Here is a 27,458-nt window from a genome sequence, read left to right on the forward strand (position 1 = left end):
TCACGTCTCACCGACGGAGGACGACAACATGGCTGCCTCCTTGCGTCTGGGTCGTCAAGGAATTTTATATGGCCTCAAATTATCTAAATTTAACAAATGTGTATGGGCCACACAGCCATGGCAGGAGCATGTCAGACACTTCTTCCAGTCACCGTGGTTCCTCGGTGAGTGTTGACAATTTGATTTAACGGTAGCTTTTGTCCTTGTCTGTGCGGGCAGCCGCTGACATTTGCTAGAATCATTTTCTACTTTCCTTAATTGTGCATTTTAGTTAGTTCGTTATCATTTTTCACAGCATGATAACTAATAACAGTGTTGTTAAATAGGCGGTCTGTTATGTCATTCAAGCCTGAATAGTGCAGGTTATGTTTGATTTCGGGATAGCGGGGTCCATAAGTGATGCTATGACGTGCATTGTGAAGTGGATCTTCCTTTATAACGTCTGTGTCAAGATGATTATATCCCACCTGTGATTCCCGACGGCCTCTTACAATTAAGAACTTATATGAGATATATAGATGTCCCAAAACTCTAACACCTTTGTCACAGCAGTCATGTTGATTTGGCATAATAGGAAATTGGAGATAGAGGTATGGTTAAGTTCTTTTCTACTCAGGTGTCCCAGTAAGCCATGACAGTGTGACAGAGCCAGCACGCACAATGCCAGAACCATTAAACTGAAGCAGCTCAATAGAAGTCAGCCATTATTTATTTTGTTATTAACACAAGTGCTTTTCTTACTGTGACATTTTGATTATTCAGTAAAAAAAGGTCCATTTAATCTATGGTCAGAATACTAAAAAAGTTAGTAATTTGGACCATGATGGAGATGGATGATGCTGATGGGTTTAAGACAGATCATTCAGTCATTCCACCTGTCGTTTTCAGTGGTCTTGTTGACTTACCCAGTAAGTCCAGGCAGCGTCTCACACTATACTGAATTCAATGTGTGAGTGATGTACGTGTAGATGTAGACAAAATGTTAAACACACAGAGACACACACAGAAGAGTGAGTCTGAATTATATAAGATTTCCTTTACTTGTCACAAATTTTACACACAACATGCAGAGTTGATATATAAACAAACATTTGAAATGTTGTTTGACTCAGTGATAACATGTTTACATGGTTATGAGAAAATAGCCAGGTAGGTTGTTCTTTACACTCCTGCACATGCACATTTATTGGTTTTCTTAATTTTCAGATACTGATTGAAAATGTAAAAATGAAGTAACCAAACCGTTGGATTATGCAAGTCCCCTTTGAGTTTTGTGGTGTTGCCAAATATCCAGCAGGTGGCAGCAGCACACAACATGGTCGGAGACCACACAGGATTTGCACAATTTTATTGAAAGATTTTCCTTAGATGAGCGTAAAGCGGAAAACCCTACATGGCCTCAAAAACACCTAATTTAAGAAAAACTCTTTTTTTAAAAAAAAAAAAAAAAAAAATCCTTTTTTCGACTGTGTATTTGTTACATTGAATTAATAATAGGCCTTTCTGTGAAAAGTTTGCATGTTCTTCCCGTGCATGTGTGGGTTCTCTCCGGGTACTCCAGCTTCCTCCCACAGACCAAAAACATGCTCATTGAGGTTAATTGGTGACTCTAAATTGTCTTCCACCCAATGACAGCTGGGATAGGCTCCAGCCCCCCCGCAACCCCAAAAGGGATGGTCGGGTATAGACGATGGATGGATGGATGGATGGATGGATGGATAATTGCACTTGAGGGACAAATAAAGAAAGCTCAAACCACTTTTGATGAATCTTTATTATACAGATTTTGTTAGACCTTATGTTGAATATTGTTAATATCACCTCTAAAAGCAGGATCTTATTATCTCAAGTAGTGTTGGGCGATATGACAGTATACCACACCATTTCCACTGCGGGAGCTGTCCTTAAGTGTCTGCTGTATTTTCGGGGCAGGCTGTTTAGCAAATCAGGGCCAGATTCTCGCAGTCTCGCATACGTTTTCATGTGACGTGAGAGCAAAAGTTGATGCAGATATGGTACTTCTACGTTAGTTTGATAAACCACTGCAGCAGAAGAAGAGAGTGTTAAGGAAACACAGAGGAGGAGAGTTAAACTCTTAATTACAGACCAGGAGGCATTCCAACAGCCTAAGATGAGGGCGAAGAAGAGGGATGTGACTTCTGTTGTGTAGACATGGTTAGGATTTAGAAAATTCAACATGGTGTGGTCATTTTAAGCCATTTATTAATTTCTAGAACAATTATTGTATTGTGATACATACTGTCAGCATGATAAAAAAAATCTTACTTAAACCATGATAGTAGATTTTGGTTATAGTGCCCCTCTTTTCAAGGACATGGTTTTATGGGCTCCATTCGAACTGTCAGGGTCACATCCAATATAAAATGTCAAAGGGTATATACAAACCATCCATATATCACTTTCTCTTTCTATACAGCATGAATGTTTGCACTGTATGACCATTTCACTGAAGAACTATATCACATTTAACCTTTTGAGTTGTGTGATGTCTGAGCAATAAGCTCTATGATCTGCAGCACAGCAGGCTTGTTGAGGCAAAGCAGCTTGGATTTGTGCTTTCCTCTGGCGGTCCAGAGACCCAGTGTCCAACACAGTGCTGTGAGCCAGTTAAGCGCTGGCCTTCTGAGTGAATGCAGCCGGTGACAGTGGGGGGCTTTGATGGTAGCTCAGGGGCCTGTGAGAGCACAAGTGCCTCTGCAGCCTCTGGTGCAGTGTCAGCCAGGATCACAATTACATAAGTGACCTTCCAGCCATCTTCAGTTTCCTCCTGCGCTCTGCTGCTGAGTTAAACATGTTGCACCACCACCACCAACCCCCCTACATTGCAGCCAAACATTGCCACTCATGGGAGTGTTACTTGATTTATTTTGACATTCACATAGCCTAGCTGATGTTGACTTGACTGTAGGAAGCTTCTGAATATGATTTTTATGAAAATATTTACGCTGTAAGCTTTAAGTCCCTGATATATTTTTTTCATTCTCTTTCTATCCTGTAGGTGTCAGCGCACTCAAAGTGCAAATGCCCGCTCTGTCCCCCACCATGGAGGAAGGAAACATAGTCAAATGGCTCAAGAAGGAAGGTAAAAGAAACATGTGACACAGGACTTTATTTGATAGCTCAGATTACCGCACCTCTCTGCTTCTAACTAACCTGCTCACACTTCAGTTTCAGAGTTTTAGCAAGTTAGTCTAAATATATATAATTCTCACAGCAACAACCTCCGCATCTGCGCATCTTCGAAGAGCTCACAATTTCTTCTTCTCACAACAATGGACCAGTGTTAGCACTAATCATTTTCTCGATGACATCACTTTGCTCGGTAAGGCAGAGACCTGAGCTGCGAAGCACCTGAGGGCCTCTGGTGGCTAATTGGCTCAAGGAAACACAGCAGTCACTATTCATCACTGCTTAGCAACTCCGCTCAGCCAGGCGCCTCAGCCGCACTCTCATTTATCAGGAGGCAGCACACTGAATTCTGATTGGCTGCTCTGCTGTGTTGCCATGTGCTTCTGTGACTTGCGGTGAGAAATGTACGTGTGTGTGTAAGAGAGAAAGGGAAAGGGTGACCAGATAAATTCTCAGTGACAGGAAAAGCACATCTGGGATGCCATTTTATACCCCTAAATTCATCATATCTTACAAAAAGCGGGCTTTTGTACAATAGAAATGTCGTTATTCTACACCTATTTTCTAGCTTTCTGGCTTAGAATGAATATAAAATAAACAATTTCTCTGGAATGGTAAAAGCTGTTTTTTCCACACGATCATCCATTCTGAGTTTTCTTCAAAACGTGTGCAGGCAGTGTATGTCCTGGTCTGCATATCTATGTAGTCTTAACAGTTTTTCTGTTGTTGTTGTTGTTATGTCCATTGCCTTTCTGGTTGAGCAGAGGTGAAAAGGCTCGGGGTCGCCTGTTTAATCTTTAATATTGCACATCACACCTAACCCCTGGGGTCATACGGTGTTAAAGCCTCATACAAATCCAATCTCGACTCCAGTGCTGTTCGCTCTCAGGGGCTTCCGACGTCAATACTCCCTCTGCTCTTTCAACCTTCCCCTCACCCATCCCCATCTACCCTTCCCTTGCCCCACCCTGTTCCTCCTTTTTCCTTCCCCCACGTCTCTTTACCTTAAACATAGCCTCCAAACTCATATCTTTCTCACTGTAGGTATTCATTTGAGGTTTTACAAGATACCGTCTTGCTTTCGTTATAATACTGTGCTTGATTTCTGCTTGAAGGATGCACTCATACAGCCTTTTTTTTTTTACTTCCAGATGATAGAGATGTAACCAGATGTGAGATCTGGATAACCCTTGACCCAGATCTCATATACCTTGCTTCCTCCTCGCATCTTAACACATGGACATATGTCACAAAGATGATTCAATTGTCCTGTGCCTCCTCTAGACTCTCCATGAAATAGATTTAGTGCTAAAGGCTAAAAATCAGCAGGTGCTGTGGGCTACAATCTAAACATCCTTTATCTCTAACATTAAGCTATTGATTTTTGACTCTTCTACTGTCCTTTTTGTCCAAGGAGATGATGAGGTCTATTTGTCTGTGTATTTATCTATGGTTAGGTGTATCTCAAAATGGAAATACTATATGAGCGTGGAAGAACTGAACCAGTGGCTCCTAATTGCTGTCCTCTTTGACTGCTAAGCAGATGCTAATGTATTCCAGCCCTCTCGCGTGGTGGACCAGTGGGAATCTACTGGGATTCTAAGGATAGGCGAAGATCTCCTTGTCTATCAGACACACTGCGTTTCCGTATCTCACATTCTTTCCCATGAAACATTGATCAGGCTCTTCATTTGATATGTAGGCCAAAGCCCGAGCAGATATTTTCTCGCATAACCTTTTTGTCCCTTCAGTGGAATTCTTTTATTTTTATGGCAACTAATTTGTTCTCAGGGTGCGCAAAGCGCCAGCAAAAGAGCAAAGTGCCTTCTGAACACGCTGCTGATGAACACGATTCATGCATTTCCAATCACCGTTTAAATGAATCATTTGCACTACAACTAAGGTCAAAAACCCCTTCGTAATGAGAAAATTGTTTGGGAATGAGGTGATTAAAATGCCAAATGAAAGTTTAGATTATATTGAAGGGTCTTGGACGTGTTTCATTACTTTTACAGGGGAAGCAGTGGCAGCAGGTGATGCCCTTTGTGAGATCGAGACCGACAAGGCTGTTGTTACCATGGAATCCAACGATGATGGTATCATGGCAAAGATACTGGTGAGTGAGCAGAAACACACATAAACCTCTTCTACAGGAGATGATTAGATAAGGGAATTTATTGGCAAATAACAGGTGTACTCAAGCTTTGAGTGCGGGTGTGGTGCATTACCTGTGAAAGTAGTGGGTTGAGGGAATATTTAAATGCTGTGTATTTAAGTGTGTGTCAACACTGGGATTTGAAATTGTGTTCGATTCTGTTATTATGCCTTCCAACTATGTAAAGTCAGCCATTTGCAGTAGTTGTGGTTATGCTTTTGAGATGAGTTTATGGTCGCATTTATTCTCATTTATAACTAATTATCCTTCGTGCTAATTGGCTACGCATGTTAAATCTGGTCTCCTTATACACTGACAGCAAAGTGTAGATGAGGTGTTTCAAATACACCCCCCCCACATCGTGCTGTTTGTTGTTTGAATTTTTAATGGACTGCCGAAGACAGAGCGATCACTCGTCTTTCATCAGGACTCCACCACATGTTCGTCCCCCAGAACTGAAAGATGACGCCGTTTAATCTTCTTTTGCTTTTTGACTGATCTACGAGATATCTGAATGCAGGATGTGAAGTGGGAGGGAATGGAGGTCGTTCTCATGTAGCAGTTTAAGGAAGATTGAAGTTCTCGTTTCTAGCTTCCCTTTTCTTAAAAACCGAGGGGTGACTGAGAGGTGTTGCCATGCTTGTTCCTGTGCATGAGCAAAAGCGTGAACCCTCGCTCCATGCCGGAGAGCGAGCCTCATCTAATAACACAACATGTTCCCTGGCCGTGTAATTTTGGACATGCTCATATTCTGGTGAAGCCCGAGTGGAGCAGGAACTGTAATTAGGTGATGTGTCTGTTTGTGTAACCATAAAAAAAAAAAAAAACACACACACACAAACAAACACACAGCCTGTCTGCACCAGCACATGCCAATCGCAAATGAGCACAGATTGTTCATGAACGATGAACCCTATTTTCTTACATGCAAAGACACAAGCTAACAAATGGAAATTTCAAATCAATTAATTATCGAAGGGACGAGTGCCAATTATTAACCACAGGCTTCTATCTCTTTTTTTTCCCGCTTTTCACTACACTTGCTTTCATACTCTCACATTCTCTTACTCCATCCTTGCCTTCGCCACTGTGGGGATGAGGCAGTTTCCATAGCAACCACCCAAGAATTGGGGGTAGGGGCTTTAGAGCTGAAGCTGGCAGAGAAAGATGGTCTGCATTAGATAAGTCCCCCAGCTCTCCCTCTCTCTCTGTGATAGAGAGAGTGTGTGTATAGTTAATAAGAAAAACAGCAGCTAGTGGCAATATTTCAGAGATTTGTACACTCCCCTTTCATGGCACGGCCAATGTGGCATCCACTTTGTCTGGGTCAGAGTGTGTTAGCCCTTAGTGGTGTAATTGTGGCTCTCCAGGCGCCCAGTAGGTTTCTAATTTAGAGGCTACTATAATTACCTGCCTGTGGCCAAATGCCTGGACAAGCTGCAGTAGACATGGGACTTCCTGTGCTCCACAGGGGTTATTTATGGGGGTCAAGAACTGCTATGACCCTCTACCAATTCCCAACCATGGCTCTTGGGGGGGTTGGAGAAAGGGGGTGGAACCAGCTCATATTGAGATGTGGAGGTTGGGAGGTAGATTACAGATTACTGTATGTCATCATACTCTTACTGCACTGCTCTACCCTGACCCGAGGGCTTCAATCTGAAGATCTGCCCGAGGTACAATCAATCATAGTGTGTAAGGAAATGACAAGCATGTACATACCGTAGATGCACAGAGCTCATCTGTGTTCAGATGTTAATATGTACTGAGCTGAACAATGCAGGCTCTGCACCAAACAAGCATAATCCCTTACATGTAGAGAATATGATTTGGGCATCTCTGTAGCATCATAACGCTGTCATGTTGTGACACATTTCACCTTCATCAAAATATTGCAGCTCCTGCAATTTGGATATTGCGCCATCCTGAAATTAGGATAATGTTTTGATTAATTGTTCCGCCACAGGAAGGTAGTTGACTGTGTATGAGTTGGTGATTGATATGAGGAATTACGTGACAGAAAGGACTGATATGCTGTATAGATGGGCGAATTGATGAAGATGTCTAACACATTCTGCAGTCCCAACCTGTCAGTTTCCCATTTATCACTCCCTTTCCCCTCCCCTCGTCTTCCCCGACCTGTCAAAAAGGGATCAATTTATCAATTGTGCGTGTAAATCACTACAACCATGCAGCATTCTTAGGTCTATATGGGTGAAAAGCCTGTGTCTTTTGTCTGCTCGAGAATTTCTAACCACATCATTTCAAAGTGGGAGTACATAGAGAAAAGAGAGTGCAAAAGTATGGGGTAGAAAAGGGGAGCTGACCTGTGATAAAGGTTCCTTGACAGTGTGAATCCAGACTGTCGCAGTTATATGGTTAGAAAGCTAAACGAACGCGATGCTCAGAGGGCATGAGTCGACTCGGGAGTTACAGCTTGAATTGTGTCTTTGTGTTTTTATGTGCAAGATTACGTTGGACTGGCAGACTGCTATTGTTAAGACAAAGGATGTGACTGCAGTCCTCTTTGTGCAGAATCTGTCATGCTCTATTGATTGGAGATAAACCTTGTCTATCTCCCCAAATAAGCTCTCGCTTTTTTCATGTTTTATATGCATTTCTAAGCTAAATCTGTCTTCCTTTTATAAATTAAACCCACGCGCAGACTGCACATTCAGGGCTTGATCTGTGTTTAGGTTCGTGCCTTCCGCTGTACACTGTTTGACCACAATGTGATGCCCACGTAAAAACTGACCTACAAACCTGAAATAATCAAGATTTATGGAATCTGCATCATTACATCTACCACAACCGGCAGTCTGTTGAAATGAATAGGATATTGATAACTGTTGAGGCTCAGCTTATTGTAACTGAACTGTTTAGACTCTCTGGGCTTATATGGCTGTATGATAACAGTTGGGCGATAAGTAGGTTAAACCTCATAAATGGTCTAGTCTGACTTTGTAATATCATTAGCCGAGCTGACGGGCTCTGCAGAGGTCCCCTAAGAGCCATATCTGAGATCAGTTAGACTTTTCACTGTGAGAATGTTGAAATGGAAGAGGCTAAAGACTGGATCAGGCTGGAAGAAGACTGTCTGTCTTCACAGTCATTTTCATTGCACGTCAGAGAAAGGATGGCTGTGTGGACACAACATGAAGATCAATGGTCACACGTCACCCAATTATTTTATTCAGAGGTGGTCACCCGCATAGTGTGTGGTTCATTCTTCCCGTTATGTCATGTCTTGTCAAGTATCTATACTCTCAATTTATGTTCTCACTCTGCTCATAGTGAAGATGAGAGTTCACTAGCTTTTTCAGCAGCACCCCTGTGAGCATAAGTGCAAACAAACAGGATGTTTGAACCATTTCAAAAGCTGAGTTGTGAGCAGCATGTATACTTCCCATAGGTTTCAGTGTGTTCTATAACCATTTGATGGCAGTGTTGAGCCCCACACCACTACAGCCTCCTAAGCATCTGTTTATGCAACGACCCACCATGCGTACTATACACAGCGCATGTGATTTTACACTGAGAATCAGCTCAATAGCGTCAAGTCTCAAGATGAAACTACTCGTGGTCATACTCTTACTACTACTTGGTCAAACTTCCACTTTTGAGAAGAAATTAACTTGCCTTGCAGATTACTTCTTGGCAAGAGTTGTCGTATATTGCTCAACCTTTCGTTCTGTCAGTAAAGCTGCATCAATGATTGGTGTTCAACATGATTAGAAATTTCTCTTCTCTGTTATGTGATAGATATACATCCAATCAGAATGTCAAAATTCAGTTTACACTGATCTGGTATGGTGCAAATCTGGGCTTTCACAATACATTTTGTATTCAGGAAGCACTATGATTTTACTCATACAACTGGAGTTACATCCAATAACTACTATTTTAGTAATGACATTTTACTCACCAAATGGAAAGTCTACCCACATTTGGTGCTCAGCTTGTGTTAATTTCAGGCCCTGTCTGTGGTAGTGTGGAAACATTTAATCCTATGCTGGATAAATGAAGTATATTATGGATCCTGTCTTTTGATCATTTCTTCTCTTTAGGGATACATTTTCCTCTTCAGTTACACACGGATATCTCGATGGCTGTCAACATATCACATGTCACAGCACTGCTTGTGTCATGATACCACCGTCATCGTAGAAAACATACTCGTCTCTAGGCCCTACCATGTGGAAAAATCCCTTGGGGACTGAAGAGAGGGATCTCTGTGGAAATTTCCAGAAGTTTCCCTGAGAGGCCCCTGTGCTTACACTTATCCATCACCTCCCATAGCAGTTCTGTGTTAATCACACATCAGACCTATTGTTCCAGGTTTATACTTTATCTTAATGTTTTGTCAGTAATGTGTTGTACAACCTGGGGTGTAGTCCATAGCGTAGTTTGTTATGTGCAGGAGCTGCGCAGGCATTACTTTACAGCAAAGTCCAGTGGGGTCAAGGAAGTATAAGGTGCCTATTAAACTTCACTATGTTATTATTTATTAAATCTAGGCAAATGTTCGTACCCCAACACGACAGTACTTTGCAGTGCAGAGCTACTTGCTGATTCAAGCTGCAAGTCGATTTGCATGTCCATCTTTGTGTCTTTATCTTCATAACCTTCTGCTGGGCAAACAGGTCGACATTAAACTTAATGAGCTCAGAATAAGCATGGAAATGCAGCTCTTTCTATCAGCGAGCTCAGGTGTTCATATAATTTGCTGTTCTTTGCAGTCAGGTGGATATTATCACTGGACTGCTGCTTTTGAGTTTGCAAGCCTGCGAGAGGTAGGGGGAGGGGGAGGGGGAGGGGGTGGAGTTTGTTGATAACTGTGGATTTACTGATGGTGCTTTCAATTTGCAGCATTTTATTGTGAAATTATGCCATATTCTTTCATTTGGTCAGTTGTTAAAAAATGCCGGTTGTCATCTCTTGGCTGATCAGTGGTGACGTTTGATGATTGAATACAGCAACACAGCCGGGATCTAATATCTTTTTGCCATTTTCGGAAGAAGATGGTAAAAAGATTTGTCGCCTTCCTCTTCTGTTCTTGTATCGAGTGACACCTTTAAGATGCAGTTCGCTAAGTGGGCACCTTTTGAAAAGAGATGAAGTGCAGCAGCCCAGTCCCGTGCGTTGTGCATGGCCTTTCATTTACACTGATCAATACTGAGGGAGGAACAACACCGTGCACAGCTTGGGGAGGGTAGCAAAAGGCTTGCAATGGATTTGGATTACTCTGTAACAAGATAGTGAATCAATAGTTGACAGCTATGAGCAACATGAAAACACATTCATTGCGCTCCAGGAACCTATTACTGCACAGTCATGTTTTTAAGAAGTTAACAAAGAGAGAAAACGTGATGATGGAAGGTGATGTGGATGAGTGCCATTTTTCACATAGGTCCCCACATATACACATCGTGAAAGTATCAAACTACTGGTTCAGTCTCATCTTCCTTTCATCGATTCTTTTTATTCTTGCTTCGAAATCATAAAAGACCTCCTTTATTCTAACAGCCTCAGTTGCACTTATGATGCTATATAAGCATGTCTCTCACCCTCTTTACAGATGGAGGAGGGCAGTCGCAACGTGCGCCTGGGTACCCTCATTGCCCTCATGGTGGAGGAAGGGCAGGACTGGAAGCAGGTTGAGATCCCCCCTCCAGAGGCTGCAGCTCCATCTGCACCTCCACCTGCTACACATGCAGAGGCTGCCCCAGTGATGCCCCCAGCTGCTCCCTCTCCACCTCCTCCACCACCAAAATCAGCCACATCGGGACCGTGAGTGTCGTCTTTTGTCTTTTTCACAGCAGAAATCATACATGTCTACTGTGAATTAAATGGCAGTGGGAAGTTGCTGAAACCTATAGAGTGAATACAGGTCTATTCACTCACCTCCATGCCTAATGTGGCCATAATGGAGGGCTACATCTTCTGGGCCCCAGCGGTTGTAGACATCAAAACTTACAATTTAGCCATCTTGTCAGAACTTGTGTGCTGTTTCAGCCCCACAATTGGTGACTTTGCCCCTAATTATGCTTGTCATATGTCAAACTTGAAGGTGTTTCCAACACTACTCTGATATATAATGATCTCTGTTTTGTTGTGGTTGTTATATAGATATCATCGTTCAGTATACGGCCATGCTGATTTCAGGTTTCCCAGTATCTACCACCATCCAAGACGCTGAATAAGACCAGCTTTGTCTGTTGACATTCCAAAATGTGTGAGAGCCTACCTACCCTGTTTACACAATAAATACTCGAGTGGAAAGCAAAAGAGCTGCCACAGAACAAACAGGGCCTATTTGTTATGCAAACATTTTACGCTGAGCCCATCCACATATTTAGATTTGCACCTTGGCTGGATCAGCTTGACAGGGCTGAACCATAAAACATGGGCATGTTGTAGGCCAGCATGATTATTAGGTGATAGACACAGCAATGGGCTGTATTAAGTCAGTCAGGTCAAGTGGAAGTGAAACTGAAAAAATGAGATGGTATCCAAGCAACGCAGTAGGTCCTTTACCCTGTTTTGCATTACCTTTTGCTGGACTAGGACTTTCTAACACTTCGGAAATAAAAATAGAAATAGAATTAGATTTTTTTCTTTCTAATTACAATCAGGATTCATAATAGGCATTTAAATCAAAATCAGAAAGTTCACAACTTGAACTACAATGGAACTGTTGTTAAATTGTGCCTTACTCTCACTTCCTTGTCCAGGTTACGTCTGAGTCCAGCAGCAAGGCATATCCTGGAAACCCATGGTATAGACCCGAAATTGGCCACACCCACTGGGCCAAGAGGACTTATCACTAAGGAGTGAGTACGATGAATGGGTTAGCTTTCAGGCCTGTTATGTGCCTCATGTGAGGTGTATCCTCCCTGATGCAAGCTTGTACGATGCAGAACCTCCCTGTTTACACGACAAACATGCAGACATCAGTTTCAGTGGACCCAGTCAGATTATGCAAATAAAAACTACTACTTTGCTTGTTCCTGATGGAAATGTTTTGACAGCATTTTTTTCTAGTTAATACAAATGCAGTTTCATTTTATTATTTTGGGATGGTTATTTTGCTTCCCTTTTTTTTGTTGTTTTTTTTTTGTGGTTAATATGATTGTTGTAGATCATATCTACAGAGGAAGTCGTGTGTCAGCAGTCAGGGCTTGTTTTGCATTGTACGAGGCGAAAGCGCTCAGATTGGAGGGGTCCCCTTGTGGCCTCTGTAGCCCTCCAGTGTCTCTGAAGGAAAGCGATGTCAAACATTTCAAGGAGGGTTACAACACCGTGTTGGCAGTGTGAATTAAAATGACACTAGATGAGTGAAGAAATGCAGTGGTTAACATTTCAGGTATTTCAATCCTGTTATGTGGTGAATTCACACCACAGAGAGCTGTGAACGCAGGCACACACACACACACACACACACACACACACACACACACACACACACACACACACACACACACACACATCTAATGGCTACCTGCTGTCAGTAAGCACCTGATTGAATGCTCTCGTTACCCACCAAACACCCTGCTGGGGAATCTCATTAAGCAACTTCGGTCACCATAGCAACCCAGTCTCCAGGACCCACTGGTGACCATAGAAACGCAGACCATATGTTTTCAGGGATTTGTGTCTTAGCCACTAAAAGCGAAATATATATGAAGCTTCATAAACCAGACACTGTAAAGAATGATAGATATTCAGCGAAGCCTTTTCTCTTCAGGCACAGCTTGTTTTAAATGCAACAAAAGGGCTGATTCAAAGCTGCATTTATAGTATTTCCGTAGAGATTTGTATGTGTACAAACATCCATCTTATCAACCTCAATATCAATGTGTTTGCAGTTGAGAGCATCTCATATGCCTTCTTATTTAGCTGATTTAGAATAGTGTTTTTTCTCAGAAGCCTGGTGCCAGGTGTGCAACCCTTGCTGCCAACAGAAAATGAAAAATCAAACCTTCAGATACAAAGTAAAGCATGAAGGGAACACTGTTGAGAAAAGGCAGTTTTCTCAACAGAAAACAGTTTTCTGTCATTCCTTTGGTAGAAAGTTGTAATTAATTGCCTTGTTAAATAAATACGAGCGTGCTCTGTGCTATGTGGGTGTCGACATGATTTCTAGGTTTTGAAGTTTGAATTGTTTAATTAGTAATGCAGTTTTAATTATATTCCAGTGATTTGATTTGACGTGATTGCTCAGTTACTTCTCTTTAAGCCATGCGTTGGACTCCAGATTTGCATACTGACACCTTGGCTGGCTAATTGGCTCAGACAGTGTTCAGAACGGAAGCCTGTGACAGAAAGCAGAGGAGTGTTCTGCAGGAGATGAAAGACTGGACGCAAATACTGTAGGTTTAAGAAAAGCCACTGCGTGTCTTTGCTAAGAGGCCTTCCTGAATTAAATGATGTGCTGTTCCAAACAGTGTGCTGGCCAAGCCACAGACAAAAAGAACGACACAAAGCTAAGGCACAACCTAGCATGGGAATGAAAGGTGTATTTTTCTCTTCTATTATGTGGCTTTTCTGTTTGGAAACGTCAGGAAAGGACACTGATGAATACAAATGTTAATTAGTTTGAAAAACCTGCTAATAAATCAGTAACATTCGGTTTCCAATATGATTGCAAAAAGAGACATCCTTTAAGATGTTATCTATGATTCAGTCATAGACGTACAATAAGTTATCAGGAAGTTATCTGTGATCTAGTGTGAAGTTTTTGCTAAAGCTAAGTGATCTATTTATCATAACCATAGGAAATATTGTTCATATTTATGAAATACTGAGTTGCAGGTTAATGGCAACATCTTTAGATTGGTGTGATTTAGCCTTTTCCTTTTAACCCATGTCTTTTGTATATTTAGATCTGTTCAATTTCATGTCACAGAATATCTGATCCTAGATATATATATAGGCTATGGTATGTTGTGAGACTGGACAGTTCTGTTCTTGTTTGAAACCAAATCTCCTTGAAGAGAATAGTTTCATATAGGCTCAGCTCCTTCGAGGGAGGGCAGAATAGACCCAATTTCCCCTCCTTTGTCCTTTGGCACATCAGATAAGACTGAAACCGGGTAAAGGTACCCCTCCCATTCCACCCTGTGCTCTAGTGGGGCCCCTCTTTGGTGGGCATGAATAACAGAGGTCACGCAACTCAGAGATGAGATCATAGCATGTTACATAATCCATAGCAAGTCTTAAATACAGATTGAGTACAATGAAACTCATTTTGATTACTGCTTTTTTCTGCATTTATCTTTCTTCACTGCCATCACAGGTGTAGGTTTCAGTACATATTCACTGGTTCCATATCAAAGTGCTAATAGCAAAAACTCACAAAAAGGGATTAAATGGCAGTGGGGGCTGGAGAGGGAAGAAGAAAGAGAAGTTTTTTAATGACATGTTTGACCTTGACCAACTCAGGTATTCATTAAGAATGAGAGGTTTTCTTTACTCTCTGGCATGTACAGCACCAGAGCTGCTCTTTTGCTCAAATTAAAACTTTACTTCAAATTAATCATGTAGTCAGAATACACAAAGAGCCTCTGTAAAAAGCTTACATGCTGAATGTATAGGCAAACTGAGGCTATTTAAAACAAGGGACTGTTTGAAAAGAGTGTTGGCATGTCAGTGTCAGCCATATTGTCATATTGTCTCCTTACGACGTTGTTGATATATTTTGGGATGTCTTCCATTGTTTTAAAGGCACATCTCCTGCAACACATTACATAAGAAACTGTAAAAAAAACTTCTATGTTTTTTTATTTTTTTTTGTCAGTTCAGATGTGCTGTTGTTGTACGTATGTAATGCTTCTCTAGTGATGTTACTAGAGTCAACATCTTCTCATAACACTATTAGAAAATGACTACTCAGACTACCTTATAGTCCTCTTTTACACTGGACTTTCAGCCATCATGGGTTTTTCAGATGTGGACACATCCTTCACATTGGTCCAGTGGTGTCTCCTGTCTTAACTTGTCCTAGGTGGCAGTAGAAGACAAAGTTTATTCATGTGTGTACACCCAGTGCCAATTTTTATCTGTGTGTGTATGTGTTGATGTGCATGTGAAAGCTGCCTCGTTCCCTTTTAATATTCTGCTCACCCTCTCCCAGTCTTTCAGAGGCTCCTTTGCCTTGGCTGTCAGTAGGGGTGTAAACGGTCGGAGTGAATAGCACATGCCATCCAACTACAAAAAGCTGCCGATGGCGTCATCGTCAATTGGCCACTGCTGTCGACTTGACTTCCTCTTGCATTTGTATATTTTGATGGCATATTCCAAATACATTCTCACTGAGAATAAGGAAGGTTTTGCACAACTAATTTTAAAACATTTTACTTATTCACAGTTTCAGTTATTCTGATTTGTATCATCTTTTTGTTCATTTATTAGCTCAGTCAAGCATTCAACTTATAAGTCACACATAACATCTATGCTGCATTTTAATTTCCTTTCTTTATGTGGGAGTTTGTAATCATTAAACCCTCAATGTGGTCCTCTCAGGTTAGTTGGGGGAATTCCAAGTTGCCTCAGTCCCTCCTCAAACAAATACTCCTATCAGTGAGAAAAAGGGGGGAGCCAGTGTGCAGGAGGAAATAGAAAGATGAAGCTCAGAGAGGGACACGGAGAAAATAGCTGTGGGGCCCAGACTGTTCCTGGCTACATGGTGAGGTCAGAGGCAGCTGGTCCAGACAAAAGACTGTATGCAAGTGGGTAGGTGGACTCCAGTGCACTGAACTGGAAACAGAGCTTCAAGCAGGCACACCTGATACCTGCCCCTCCTACCCCTTTGGCTGCTAAGACCAAAATTAATGGGCAAAAAAAAAAAAAAAAGAAATCCAGGACAGATCTTTCACTAAATCATGATACCCCCTTTCTTTAGCGTTCTCTGTTCTGTGTCTCTCAATGCTCGAGTGCCGCAGTGGCTTCCTCTACTACCCCTTTGAAACAGCAGTAATTTGATGTATTCAAATACAGAGAAATCGAACAGCCCAGTGTGATATAATTGATATTGACCGAGAGAGAAAGAATCCCTCAAGTTAGCTGTGGGAAGAGCTGGAGAATTCACCCTCATCAGAGATGTAAAGGTTGTCCTTTAACTATGCAACTAGGTGTACCAAAAATGAATTAGTCTGTACTGTTTTACTGTAGTACCGAAGGAAACAGATGCCAAGTGAAAAGTAGGGATGTCCATGCCAGCGGGAAGGATATCGAAGCCAAGGTTTTGAATAAGCTTGTCCCTCGCTGCAGCTGACACCTGATCCTGCCCGCTCTTACTCTGATGGGGTTTGTTTGTGACTAGCAAATGATTCTCATGACGCCCATCCACTGGAAGTTAACCTAAAGTTACCTCTCTCTACAAGCCTGACACACATACAAACAAGCTTGCCCAGTGGGAGAATATGGGTGAATAATGCATTGTTGTGCTCTGCCAGTGCTGTATCATACACTTGTAACTTCCTTTCTAATGAAATTATAATGAAATGACAGCAATTTCATGCAGAAGGAAATAGTTTTATTTAGTTTTTCACACTAGAAAAAATAGGCCACCATTATAAATATCAGAATTGAGGAAAAGCATGATGAAAAGGAAAAGTTTTCCAGTGGCTTGAAATAGCATAATTCATCTGTTTAACAATGGACCCAAATAAAATTGATACAGAAGCATTATTACAGTCTGCGTGTTGGAGCGCGTGCGGTTGTGTTGACCGGCATGTTAGTTCAGGTGACTTTACAGCTTGTTATTTCCACACACTGCTCCTCCTTCTCCCCCTCCAGCTCCACAATGGAAAATATCAAGTGGCCTACTCACAAGTTCGACAAATAATACAGCATATAATGCTAACCTACATTTATAGACACATTGAAAGAGTGCAGACAGGTTATCAGGAAGTGAACAGTTAATGTTTGGCTTCAGGCCAATAGAAGTATAAAATGAAGCCCACATATATCATTTTTTGTTTGTTTTCACTTAAACAGAGATGCGTTGAATCTCTTGAAGGCGTCTCCTGCTCCCAAAGCAACACCAGTCGTGGCTGCTCCCCCGGCTGCCCCAAGTCCTGCTCCCACCCCGGCAGCTCCCCCTCCACCCGTAGGCAGCAGACCCAACATACCTCCACTGTCTGTACCAGGGAAACCAGGAGCACCGGTGAGCCCTCCTCTCACCATTTCTCTCTCTCTCTCTCTCTCTCTCTCTCTCTCTCTCTCTCTCTCTCTCTCTCTCTCTCTCTCTCTCTCTCTCTCTCTCACACACACACACACAAACACAAGACGCAGACACTTAACAACATCCCATCTTCCATGTTTTGGCATGTGTCAACGCCCGAATGGGATGGATGAATGATCATCTTCAGTATTCCAGAACTGAATTTGGCATCTTAGCTCTAGTCTCTGTGTGCATTTGTTTGCCTGTTGGCAGTTTTGCTTTGCATCATATCAAATTGTAGTCCTCATGAATCTGTATGCTGTAAGATATGACCCATTGATGTCAAAGGCTGGGTTTCTAAATAACCGAAAGCACACATTTTTTATAAGATCAGTCAGTCACACTTGTCAATACCTCCCTGCATTTATGAAGTGATTGACGGCAGCAGAGATATGTCACTCTTCTCTTTTTCTCATCTATTCGTCTTTCCCTGTTGTCCCTCTCAAAATGCCCTTTCATCCTTATTCAATTATTTACGTCCCCTTCCCTTCACTTGTCATCCTCAGGGCACTTTCACAGAGATCCCAGCCTCAAATATCCGCCGTGTGATTGCTCAAAGACTAACGCAGTCGAAGACCACCATCCCCCATGCGTACGCCTCGGTCGACTGTGACATGGCTGCTGTCATGGACCTCCGCAAAGACTTGGCCAAAGGTAAAGAAGACATGCTACTCTAAAGGGTGTGTGTGTTTGTGTGTGTGTACGCATTAGCCCCATTCTTTGTATGCACATGTCCTTCAGTGAATGTCTCATAGTAACATTTGACCAGAAACATTTCCATGAATATGTGGATTTCAGGGTTTCCACATGACTGTTCATTTGACAAAGAAGACACTCATGGAACATGTCCTCACAGTTGTGTTTGTCTCATTCAAACCAACTCACACACACACACACACACACACACACACACACACACACGACACTAGTGATGATTTCTTTTTCTGATCTATAGATAAATATAAATTCATATATATATATATTCTTCCCCGATATCCAAGAATGACCCTCATGGTGTGGGTGATAGTTTGCATGTTGTATGAGTTATGAAGTGGGTATAAATGACTGAATCACTATTTTGGAAGTATCCATGTCTGACGCTGATCAGTTTTCAGTTCTCCACACCACACATTACAACAGAAGGCTGATCATATCTTGATGAGACACCCACAGTTTCTCAAGACCTCTATAGAAAATGATACATGTGGGCAATGTAAGCTAGAGAAAAAGGGCTAATCAGTTAAGTAAAGCAGGTGCTGTATGGATGAATTGAGCCTGGCAGAGCTTGAATAATAACCACAATACTACGCGGCTCTATCAGTGGCTTCCCCATGTGTTGGCAAGCTGCTCTTTGACTTTCTCAGCCTCACAGCCATTCCTAGCAACTTCCCTCGTTAACTGTCAGCTAACCACAGCTTCTTGTGCAACACCCATCAGGATGTGGGTTAAAGGTGTAGAGAAGTTAAGGAAAAAGGAACGTTGTTCATGTGTCACAACAGTCATTTATTCAGCCAAGACAACATTTATCCGTAACGGCTGCTTTTCACAGATTCCTTAAAATCGAAAACGTGCTTTCTTTGGGCCGTTCGTCGTGTTGATAAAGCAGGAGTGCTTTGTCAATTTCCTATTTTTAAACATTTATTTCAACATGCTGTCACGTAATTGGCTTTATTTAGCTTAACCCTCCCTAGCTGTCAAACAAGCAGTAAATCTCTCCGGGTCCGTCTCTGTGATGGAGGAAATGGGACGGCCATTCCAGACCTATTAGCGAGGTTGTGTGTGTACTGAGGGATTCTCTCTCCCCGGTTGTTTTTGCGGACCCTCATTGTTCAGGAGCAGCGCGATTTCACGGTTAGCTCGTTAATCATCGGGCTCGCAGCATTCATAACTGTCTGGTACTGCACTAATGGGACACTAGTAAAAGTTGGCAGCGGTGCCAGGCCTTGCCCGCCTGGCCCACTGGTGTCACACTCACAGAGGGGAGGGGAGCAAATGCTAGTGACTGAGTCATCTAGAGAGGGCCTGATTCTGATCAGCTAGAGTCATCAAGATAAAGATATAGGAGATAACACAGTATATGCCCATGTGTCCATTTGTCATCCCCCATGCAGTTAGAACCACACGCTTACAGGCTGTTTCTCTGTCTTTTCAGAACAAATCAAAGTGTCTGTTAATGATTTTATTATCAAGGCGGCGGCCGTTGCACTTAAAGTAAGTATTATTCAGAGTCACTTCTTGTGTTGTAATTAGTTCATTTAACCTGTTTGTTTTTGTTAGTAAACTCTCTAACCATGTGTTCGAGAAGTGAAATGTTATACCTACAGGTATGTGGTCTTTTATGTCTGTCAGTGCTTAACAAAACAGCCTGTGTTCAGGCTGATTTCCAACATTTGGTCACTAAATCCTGTTCTATTTCTGTACCGACGTTTCCCAGTTGTACTTGTCGCGGGCTTATTCAGACGATGATTCAACTGCTAGTCTTGCCATTGTAAGACGGGACTAAATATAGATTCAGACTGTTTTCCTTTATGTCAGCTGATGGAAATTCTGAGGAAACTCTTAAACTATCGTCCGTCTTCCTAAGCAGTTTAAAAACATCACAAATCGAGGGTTTGAGGAATACATGAGCGGAAATACATGTGAAAAATAGATGTGCTCGTCTGATAATTATTCAAGCCAGGAATGTCTCAGCAGCATCTGATGAGAACAGTATTTCTTATCACCTACTTATCTTTATTACTTATTATGGAATATTATGTGCCTCGCTGAATATGTTGGCCCCTAAGCATTAACATGTGCCTGACCTCATGGGAGCTCAGCATTGCACCATGCACACTGCAGGAATATATGTATAAAACGCTGCTATGGGAACATCAAGCAGTAGCTGGTAAACCTGGCTTTTCAGTGCATACGTTACAGTAAATGTGAGGAATGTGGAACGAAAAAGTGTACGTTTCCTGCTTAATGTGCCAAGGCACCACACAGCTCTCACGCAGTCTGGACACTATGTTTTACTGTTAGTAGTGTCTCTCATGGCCAAAATGCCTCTTTGGATTGGCTGTTGCACTAAACTGAGATATGTGCCTCACTTGTGTAACAGTGTAACATCAGAAAATTGGCAAAAGGAACTTGTACTCTCCCCGAAAGTTGACCTAAGTACATCCAGAAGTGGTTTCTAAGGCCAACTTTGGTTCGCCTGTGCATGTGTTATTGACTTCATAATTGGTCACTATGCATACTACAGGTCAGATTATACATACATTTGGTATTTTTCAGGCTTTGATTTGTTTCTCCACACCCATGAGCTGCACAGAAGCAGTGTGTAACCAAAACAGGAAGGCGTTTTATCTCTCTGTCTGGTTGTTTTTCCTTTCTTAGTGTCTGTCATAACCTCAGCTGAACTCTGAATCTTTATTCTAGGAGATGCCAGAAGTGAATGTAACCTGGTCTGGCGATGGACCCCGTGCACTTGATTCCATCCACATTTCAATTGCAGTGGCAACTGACAAGGGCCTCATTACCCCCATCATCAAGGATGCTGCCCACAAAGGGGTTCAGGAGATCTCAGCCAATGCTAAGGTAAAAAAATGACAGAGGTAAGAGGAATTAAACAAGAGAAAACTCACTATGGTGTAATATATTATGAGGTAAGAGTTGTTTCCAAAAGCCTTCTTGCAAGGCTTTCCTCATGCTTTCGTTTTTTGTTGGTGGATTATTACTTGAAGCCATGGTTGTGTCCAGTTTATCATTTCAGGTAACAACATAGAGTTTTGCTTTTGACCTGTAGGTGGGAATAGATAAGGGAGTTGAGACTCGACTGCAGCCCGGCTGTATGGGAAAACAAACTCCATGGGCATCTGTAGAGTTGTGCTCGCCTTCTGGCCAGAACTGTGCATACAAAGTAGTCATTTCATTTTTTTTTTTTCTTTTTTTCCCCCTGTTGTCCGTGATATCATGTAGAGTAGAAATAGCAGTTTCAAATCAACTGGATAGATCTGTGGAGAAATGATTATATTTGGGATGGTTTGATTTTTGGGTTGTGCGATTGCAGGGTCTCAGCTGTTTCTGGCCACAGATGGCAGAGTACACAGCAACAATGGTCAGCGCTTTCTCCCGCTCACAGTCAGCAGCTGGGGTCAGTCGTTTATTCGCAAACACATTAATGCGCTCTCAAAATCTGATATGCATGTACAGACACACGCGTGATAATGAATCTCACTCTCTGTCTCATTAAAGACACACACACACACTCAAGAAAAGGGCAATCAACTTAATGTCTCACCCACCAGCAGTGACCTCCGCGTAATATCCCTAAATGATCAGGGCCCACATGTCTCGGTGAAGATATGTCTGACTCATTAGCAGCAAAGCACAGTGTTAAAAAAAACAATAAAAAGCTGCCTTTTAACTTAATGACGCGCTATTAACCTGAACAGGGTTGACATCACCTTTTCAGTCTTTGCAGCATTAATAGTAGCAGTGATAGTAACAGTAGCAACTGTAATAGTAGTTGAAGTGACTGAAGGAGTATTAGTGTGGTAGTGTTTGTGGTAGTGATAGTACCCATTTCAACTTGGCAGAAGTGAGAATGTGTGTGGTTGTTTTCAGGTGTCAGTGAGCCTTGTTGAGGGAGGGAGTGGTTGTGTGTGTAATTGGGTTTCAGACATACTGACATACACAGATTCCAACATTTCTGACTCTGCTGTAAAGGCATAAATCCACGCAAACAGATACTGCAACAGATGTGATTGCCTCAGCCTGTGAGGTGTTGTCTGTCTGTCTGGACACACGTCTCCGCGCACTAATGCTACACTGTAAGTGTTCACAAGAACTAGCCATGAATGTGGTGCTTTAGTGCTGATGGAAATAATGTGTTGTGCCTCAACATGTGGTTGCTTGGATTAGAAACGTTCATGAAGTATTTCATTACAACTGGACACACCTTGACCATTTTACAGTTGGCCAAAGCCAAAAAGCCAGAAGCCAAAATTCATGTTTAAGTTGGGCTGCAGGTTGTAGCGTAGAAGTTTCGTAGAAGCCAGACTCAAAAAATCAACCTGCCAATATTTTAAAACAAATACTACTAGAAATTTGAGAAATAACCCGGCAGCTGGCTCCACACAATAAAAACACAACCAATCGATGCAGTTAGTAAGTTTTCTTATATTCAATCAAATATTAATCAAAACATATCAGGTCAATAATCAAACTCAAATGTCTCTCAAATCATAAATGTTCATTCATAAAACAGAAACCAAATTCAAATGAAATATTCAGAAAGTAATCACAGAAAATCAAAAGTTCTTTAAATAATTAATAACAGTTCACATCAGTTAATGAAGAATGCAAATTGTGTGTATGTCAAGGTCAAGGTCAAATTTTATTTATATAGCACATTTAAAAACAACCAAAGTTGACCAAAGTGCTTCACAGACTTCTAAGCACTGCAAAAAGAACATACATGAACATACAATGAAAAACAAAATATATGCAGCCACAATGTCAGCGCCCAACTGAACTGAAAGCCACTGAGTAAAGATGGCTCTTCAGTCAGGACTTAAAAGATTCCATAGTCCGAGCAGCCCTAATGTCCAGTGGCAGGCTGTGTCAGAGTTTAGGGGCTGTCACTGAAAAGGCTCGGTCACCTTTAGTTATGGACCCCAGGAAGAATAGTTTTGGCATTGCCATAGCTAATGGGGATCCAAATAAATCAAATCAAAGTCCAGAGTCTGGATCTGGGGACCTCCAGGACCACTTGACTGGACGACCTCAGTTCTTTAATAGGTTTGTGGACCTGAATATGTCTGCTAAATAATGGGGGGCCAACCCATGTAAAACTTTATAAACAAGAAAAAAAACCTTAAAAACTATTCTAAAATGAACAGGAAGCCAGTGTAGCGATGCCAAGACTGGGGTTATATGCTCCCGCTTTCTAGTCCCAGTTAAAAGCCAAGCGGCACCATTTTGGACCAACTGCAGCCGGCGGAGAGACGACCGATCGAGGCCAACATACAAATAATTATGTGGATGTGTGTGTGTATAATTTGGGTGTCTTTCAGTTCAGTTCAGAAGGATGAATGTGTGTTTGGGGGGGATGAATGTAGTCCGGTTCAGTTCAGTTCAGAGGGATGTATGTTTGAGGGGAGAGAAAAAACAGTGTAGTTTGAGGTCAGACGTTAGGAGAATCCAGGAGAGTTTCAGGAAAAAGGGAACTTATCTGCTTGAAGTTCATCACCCAACTCGGACAGAGATATTTGCCGCTGCATCCAAAAGAAAAACTGGTGTGCTGCAGTTTTTATGAGTGTTATCTTTATTAAATAACTTTAATTTCTTCAAGTCAGATAATGTACATTGAGCTACACTTTCTCCACACCTGTTAGTGTTCAGTGGACATGAAAACGCACACACAGCTGCTCTGAAGCACAGACACACACACCGCGGACATTTCAGTCCACTTAAGCCTTCAAAATGTGCTTTGCCACCCACTGCTTTTCATAGCGATGCCGCAGCCTTGAGTTAAATCTACATTTGCAAGTCCTTATTGGTGTCAAATTAAAATCAACATGTGGTTTGAATGAGGCATAGAGAGGTCGCCGCTGGCTATTGATGTGATGGAGTGGAACATCAGACTGCTTTTGTGCTTAAAGCTCTTATCTCAAATCTGCCCACTGTGTCCCACTGCGTCTCGTGATCCCGTGAGGCATTCTCGACTTGCTGTGTCGGTTGTGTCCCTGCATTGACCTTTGAGTACATTTCCATGTGAATAAAGTTCATTTGGAATTAAGACATGATGGTCATCCAGCGGTCTCAACCTACTTGTTATATCAGCAAGGTCTGGTATAAGTATAACGTCGCCTGCACTTGATCTGTGGTACAAACGCGTACAGTGTGTTTAGAGAATCACAGGAATGCTTCTCAGTGAAGGTCTAGTGAACCACGTGCATGCACATTCTCACAGAGACCATCAACATACTTTGCTCTTTATTGACAGATACGCTGTCTTCTCCGAGGTTGTTACTCTCGCTCATGCTCTGATAGGACATGAATTCACAGATCCTGGCTGCGGTGATGCGTCAGGTTTCCTCGCCGGATGTCTCATCTTCACTTCTGGGTGTTATCAATTCCCTCTCTTCATTTCAGCCATGCACAGTCTGATAGTTTCCATTTATCTCAGTGCTTGCTATTTATTGGACATTTAATCACTTTCTTTAACGTGGTATTTGAAAACTGACCCGTGTGGCCTTTCACCAAAAGGTCTGAAAGGCACAGAACTGCAACTGAGAAGCTTCAAACGCCGTTGGAGTGTTGTTCTGCACAAAGAAGAGACAAGTTGACTTGTTAGGATAGACGAGGTTTGGTACCTTTGGATTGGCCGTTGCACTAAACAGAGATATGTGCTTCACTTGTGTAACAGTTCAACATCAGAAAATTGGCAAAAGGAACTGTACTCTCCCCCAAAAGTTGACCTAAGTACATCCGGAAGTGGTTTCTAAGGCCAACTTTGGTTCTCCTGTGCATGTGTTATTGACTTATAATTGGTCACTATGCATGCTACAGGTCAGATTATACATACGTTTGGTATTTTTCAGGCTTTGATTTGTTTCTCCACACCCATGAGCTGCACGGCACATTTCAATTGCAGTGGCCAAAAGATCTGAAAGGCACAGATCTGTAACTGAGAAGCTTCAAACGCCTTTGGAGTATTGTTCTGCACAAAAAGTTGAGAGGAAATAAAACAAGAGAAAAGTTGTTAGGATAGACGAGGTTTGGTACCTGTCAGTGCAGCAAAACTTATAGAATGTCATGGCATTAATTAGAATATTTAGTGGTGTCTGGCTATGTCCAATTTGGTCTTTACTGCTTGTTCGCTGTGCTTGGGGCATGGCTCTCGAGCTGGCATTGTCAGATTGCCCACTGCTTTGGCCCACACTGAAATATTGGATAACTATTGGATGGATTGCCATGAAACAGCATTTAGCCAGTGTGTTTCTCTGACACTAAAGAGTCTGACTGATGTGTCATGTTTCCATAGGCACTAGCCCAGAAGGCTCGAGATGGGAAGCTTCTACCTGAGGAGTACCAGGGAGGCTCATTCAGGTAAACCTCAGACACACATCACCTCTCGGGTAAATAAGAGGTGCATGGAAAGTCAGAACATTCTTAAACATAATGTTATTTTTCAGTCTTTAGTATTTTTCTCAATTCAATACACTGTTTTTTTTTCATGTGTCTGAACAGTCAGCCTTTCATTTCTAACCTAATTCGATTTCACAATTTCCTTTGGTGCTCAGCAATAAGATAGCTATCATAAATTTCCGCTATTATGACTCAAATCCGGTTTCGCAGATAGTCAATACATTATGCATATTCTACATTTCATGCAGGCCTGAACTGAACGTGGTCTTGGGCGACAAGTACCATCCGTTACTGTGCCATCAATTGCAGAAAAGTGAAAGGGAGGCTTTTCAACTCATTAGAATTAATGGTGTCATTTAGACATAAATGGGGTTTCTGTGTCAGGCAGGAGCGATGAATTCCTATGGAGATGCAGCCCTCTTTGTCCTCCTGAGGATATATGTGTACTCCCTTCCTCTATTCGTTTTTCCATCCCCCTGAGCTAGAATTCTCATTAAGGCAAACTGCAGACTGCCCTCAGGTCAGTCTTGCTCAACATACACAGCATTTAGGGAGAGATTTGCAAGCTGCTGCTGCTGTATTAATCTTAACTGATCAGTGTTCTGTTTTGTAAAATAAGATGTCCAACCAATTATATTTATATTCTCAATTCACCCTCTCATTTTTTATTCTCTTATTCTTCATTCTCTCAAGAGGTAATGTTCTCTTTTGCATCAAAAGCTGGTTTTAGAACCACCATTATGTTCATCTGGTTAATTTTTATGCATTTCTCCCCTGCTGAGCTTGACTAATGATGTAATATGTGTACCGTCTCTTCTCTCTTCCCATCCCAGTATATCTAACCTGGGGATGTTTGGTATCAGTGGCTTCAGCGCCGTGATCAACCCTCCACAGGCGTGTATCCTTGCCATCGGGACCTCCAGGGCCGAGCTGCAACTGTGCGAGGACGACCAGACGCTGCGCACCAAGCAGCTGATGACAGTTACACTGTCCAGTGACGGACGGCTGGTGGATGACGAATTAGCTTCGCGGTTTCTAGATAAATTCCGTGCCAACTTAGAAAAACCACAGCGCATGGCCATAGCCTGAAAGAACAAAGTCACATAGCTGTGTGAAAGGGAGTGGAAAGACAAATCAAGAAACACCTGCATGACAAAGCCTGCTTTCACAAGCGGAGAGCTCTTAAAATGTTGTTTCCAGTTCATGCTTGGATTAAGGCTTACAAAGTCGGCTTGTACATAATATAAACTTCTATTTGTGGCTCGCCTCTGACAGATAATCAGCAGGCTTTGTGATGGAGGAGTTAAAATGGGCTTCTGCTAGAGTGGTCGAGGATTCTGGCAGCATTGCCAAATATTAGCAAGGCAGAAGTTGCATAGCAGGGTGCATCCCACGCACTGTAATAGGGGTGGTGGTGCTATCAGACCAGTGTTCTATGTATAAAGTGGTTATTTTAGTTCTATTTTTCAGTCCCAGTGCATCCGCTCTGTGTCACTGTTAATACCCATGCAAGTGATGCTATAAAAACCCCCTGTGTTCACTTGTCAAAAATATTTATGACTGAGCATCCGTGGCAATGCAGTTTCTAATGAGATAAACCATTTCCTCAGTTCAAGCAGAAATCAACAACTTCAGTAACTGCTCATGTTAATATGTTTTAACTTATTTGAAACAGATGTTTTGACATGCTGGAAAACTAATCCCCTAAGTCAGTGTGTACACAAAATACATAGAATCATTTAGTTTTTGGTGTCTTTAGATGCCAATAAAACACATTGTTCAACCTTGAAA

At 42.0% G+C, this 27,458-nt stretch overlaps 1 protein-coding gene across 1 annotated transcript; it reads left to right on the forward strand.

Moving 5' to 3' along the window:
- On the forward strand, positions 1 to 27,458 carry pdhx (pyruvate dehydrogenase complex component X). Its single transcript, XM_070972948.1, has 11 exons — positions 1 to 164; positions 3,020 to 3,103; positions 5,166 to 5,266; positions 10,884 to 11,095; positions 12,040 to 12,138; positions 17,306 to 17,474; positions 18,038 to 18,185; positions 19,684 to 19,742; positions 20,952 to 21,110; positions 25,564 to 25,628; positions 26,501 to 27,458. Exons 1-11 carry the CDS (start codon positions 29 to 31, stop codon positions 26,754 to 26,756), a joined length of 1,488 nt encoding a protein of 495 aa, XP_070829049.1. The 5' UTR covers positions 1 to 28; the 3' UTR covers positions 26,757 to 27,458.

Source organism: Chaetodon trifascialis, chromosome 10, assembly GCF_039877785.1.
Source record: "Chaetodon trifascialis isolate fChaTrf1 chromosome 10, fChaTrf1.hap1, whole genome shotgun sequence".
NCBI lineage: Eukaryota > Metazoa > Chordata > Actinopteri > Chaetodontiformes > Chaetodontidae > Chaetodon > Chaetodon trifascialis.

What these genes read in the sequence shown, in the direction of transcription:
- pdhx (XM_070972948.1), top strand. Translation starts at nt 29, where the DNA reads ATGGCTGCCTCCTTGCGTCTGGGTCGTCAAGGAATTTTATATGGCCTC. An exon ending in CCAGTCACCGTGGTTCCTCG is followed by an intron (nt 165 to 3,019) that starts GTGAGTGTTGAC and finishes TCTATCCTGTAG; the next exon opens with GTGTCAGCGCACTCAAAGTG. An exon ending in CAGGGAAACCAGGAGCACCG is followed by an intron (nt 17,475 to 18,037) that starts GTGAGCCCTCCT and finishes TGTCATCCTCAG; the next exon opens with GGCACTTTCACAGAGATCCC.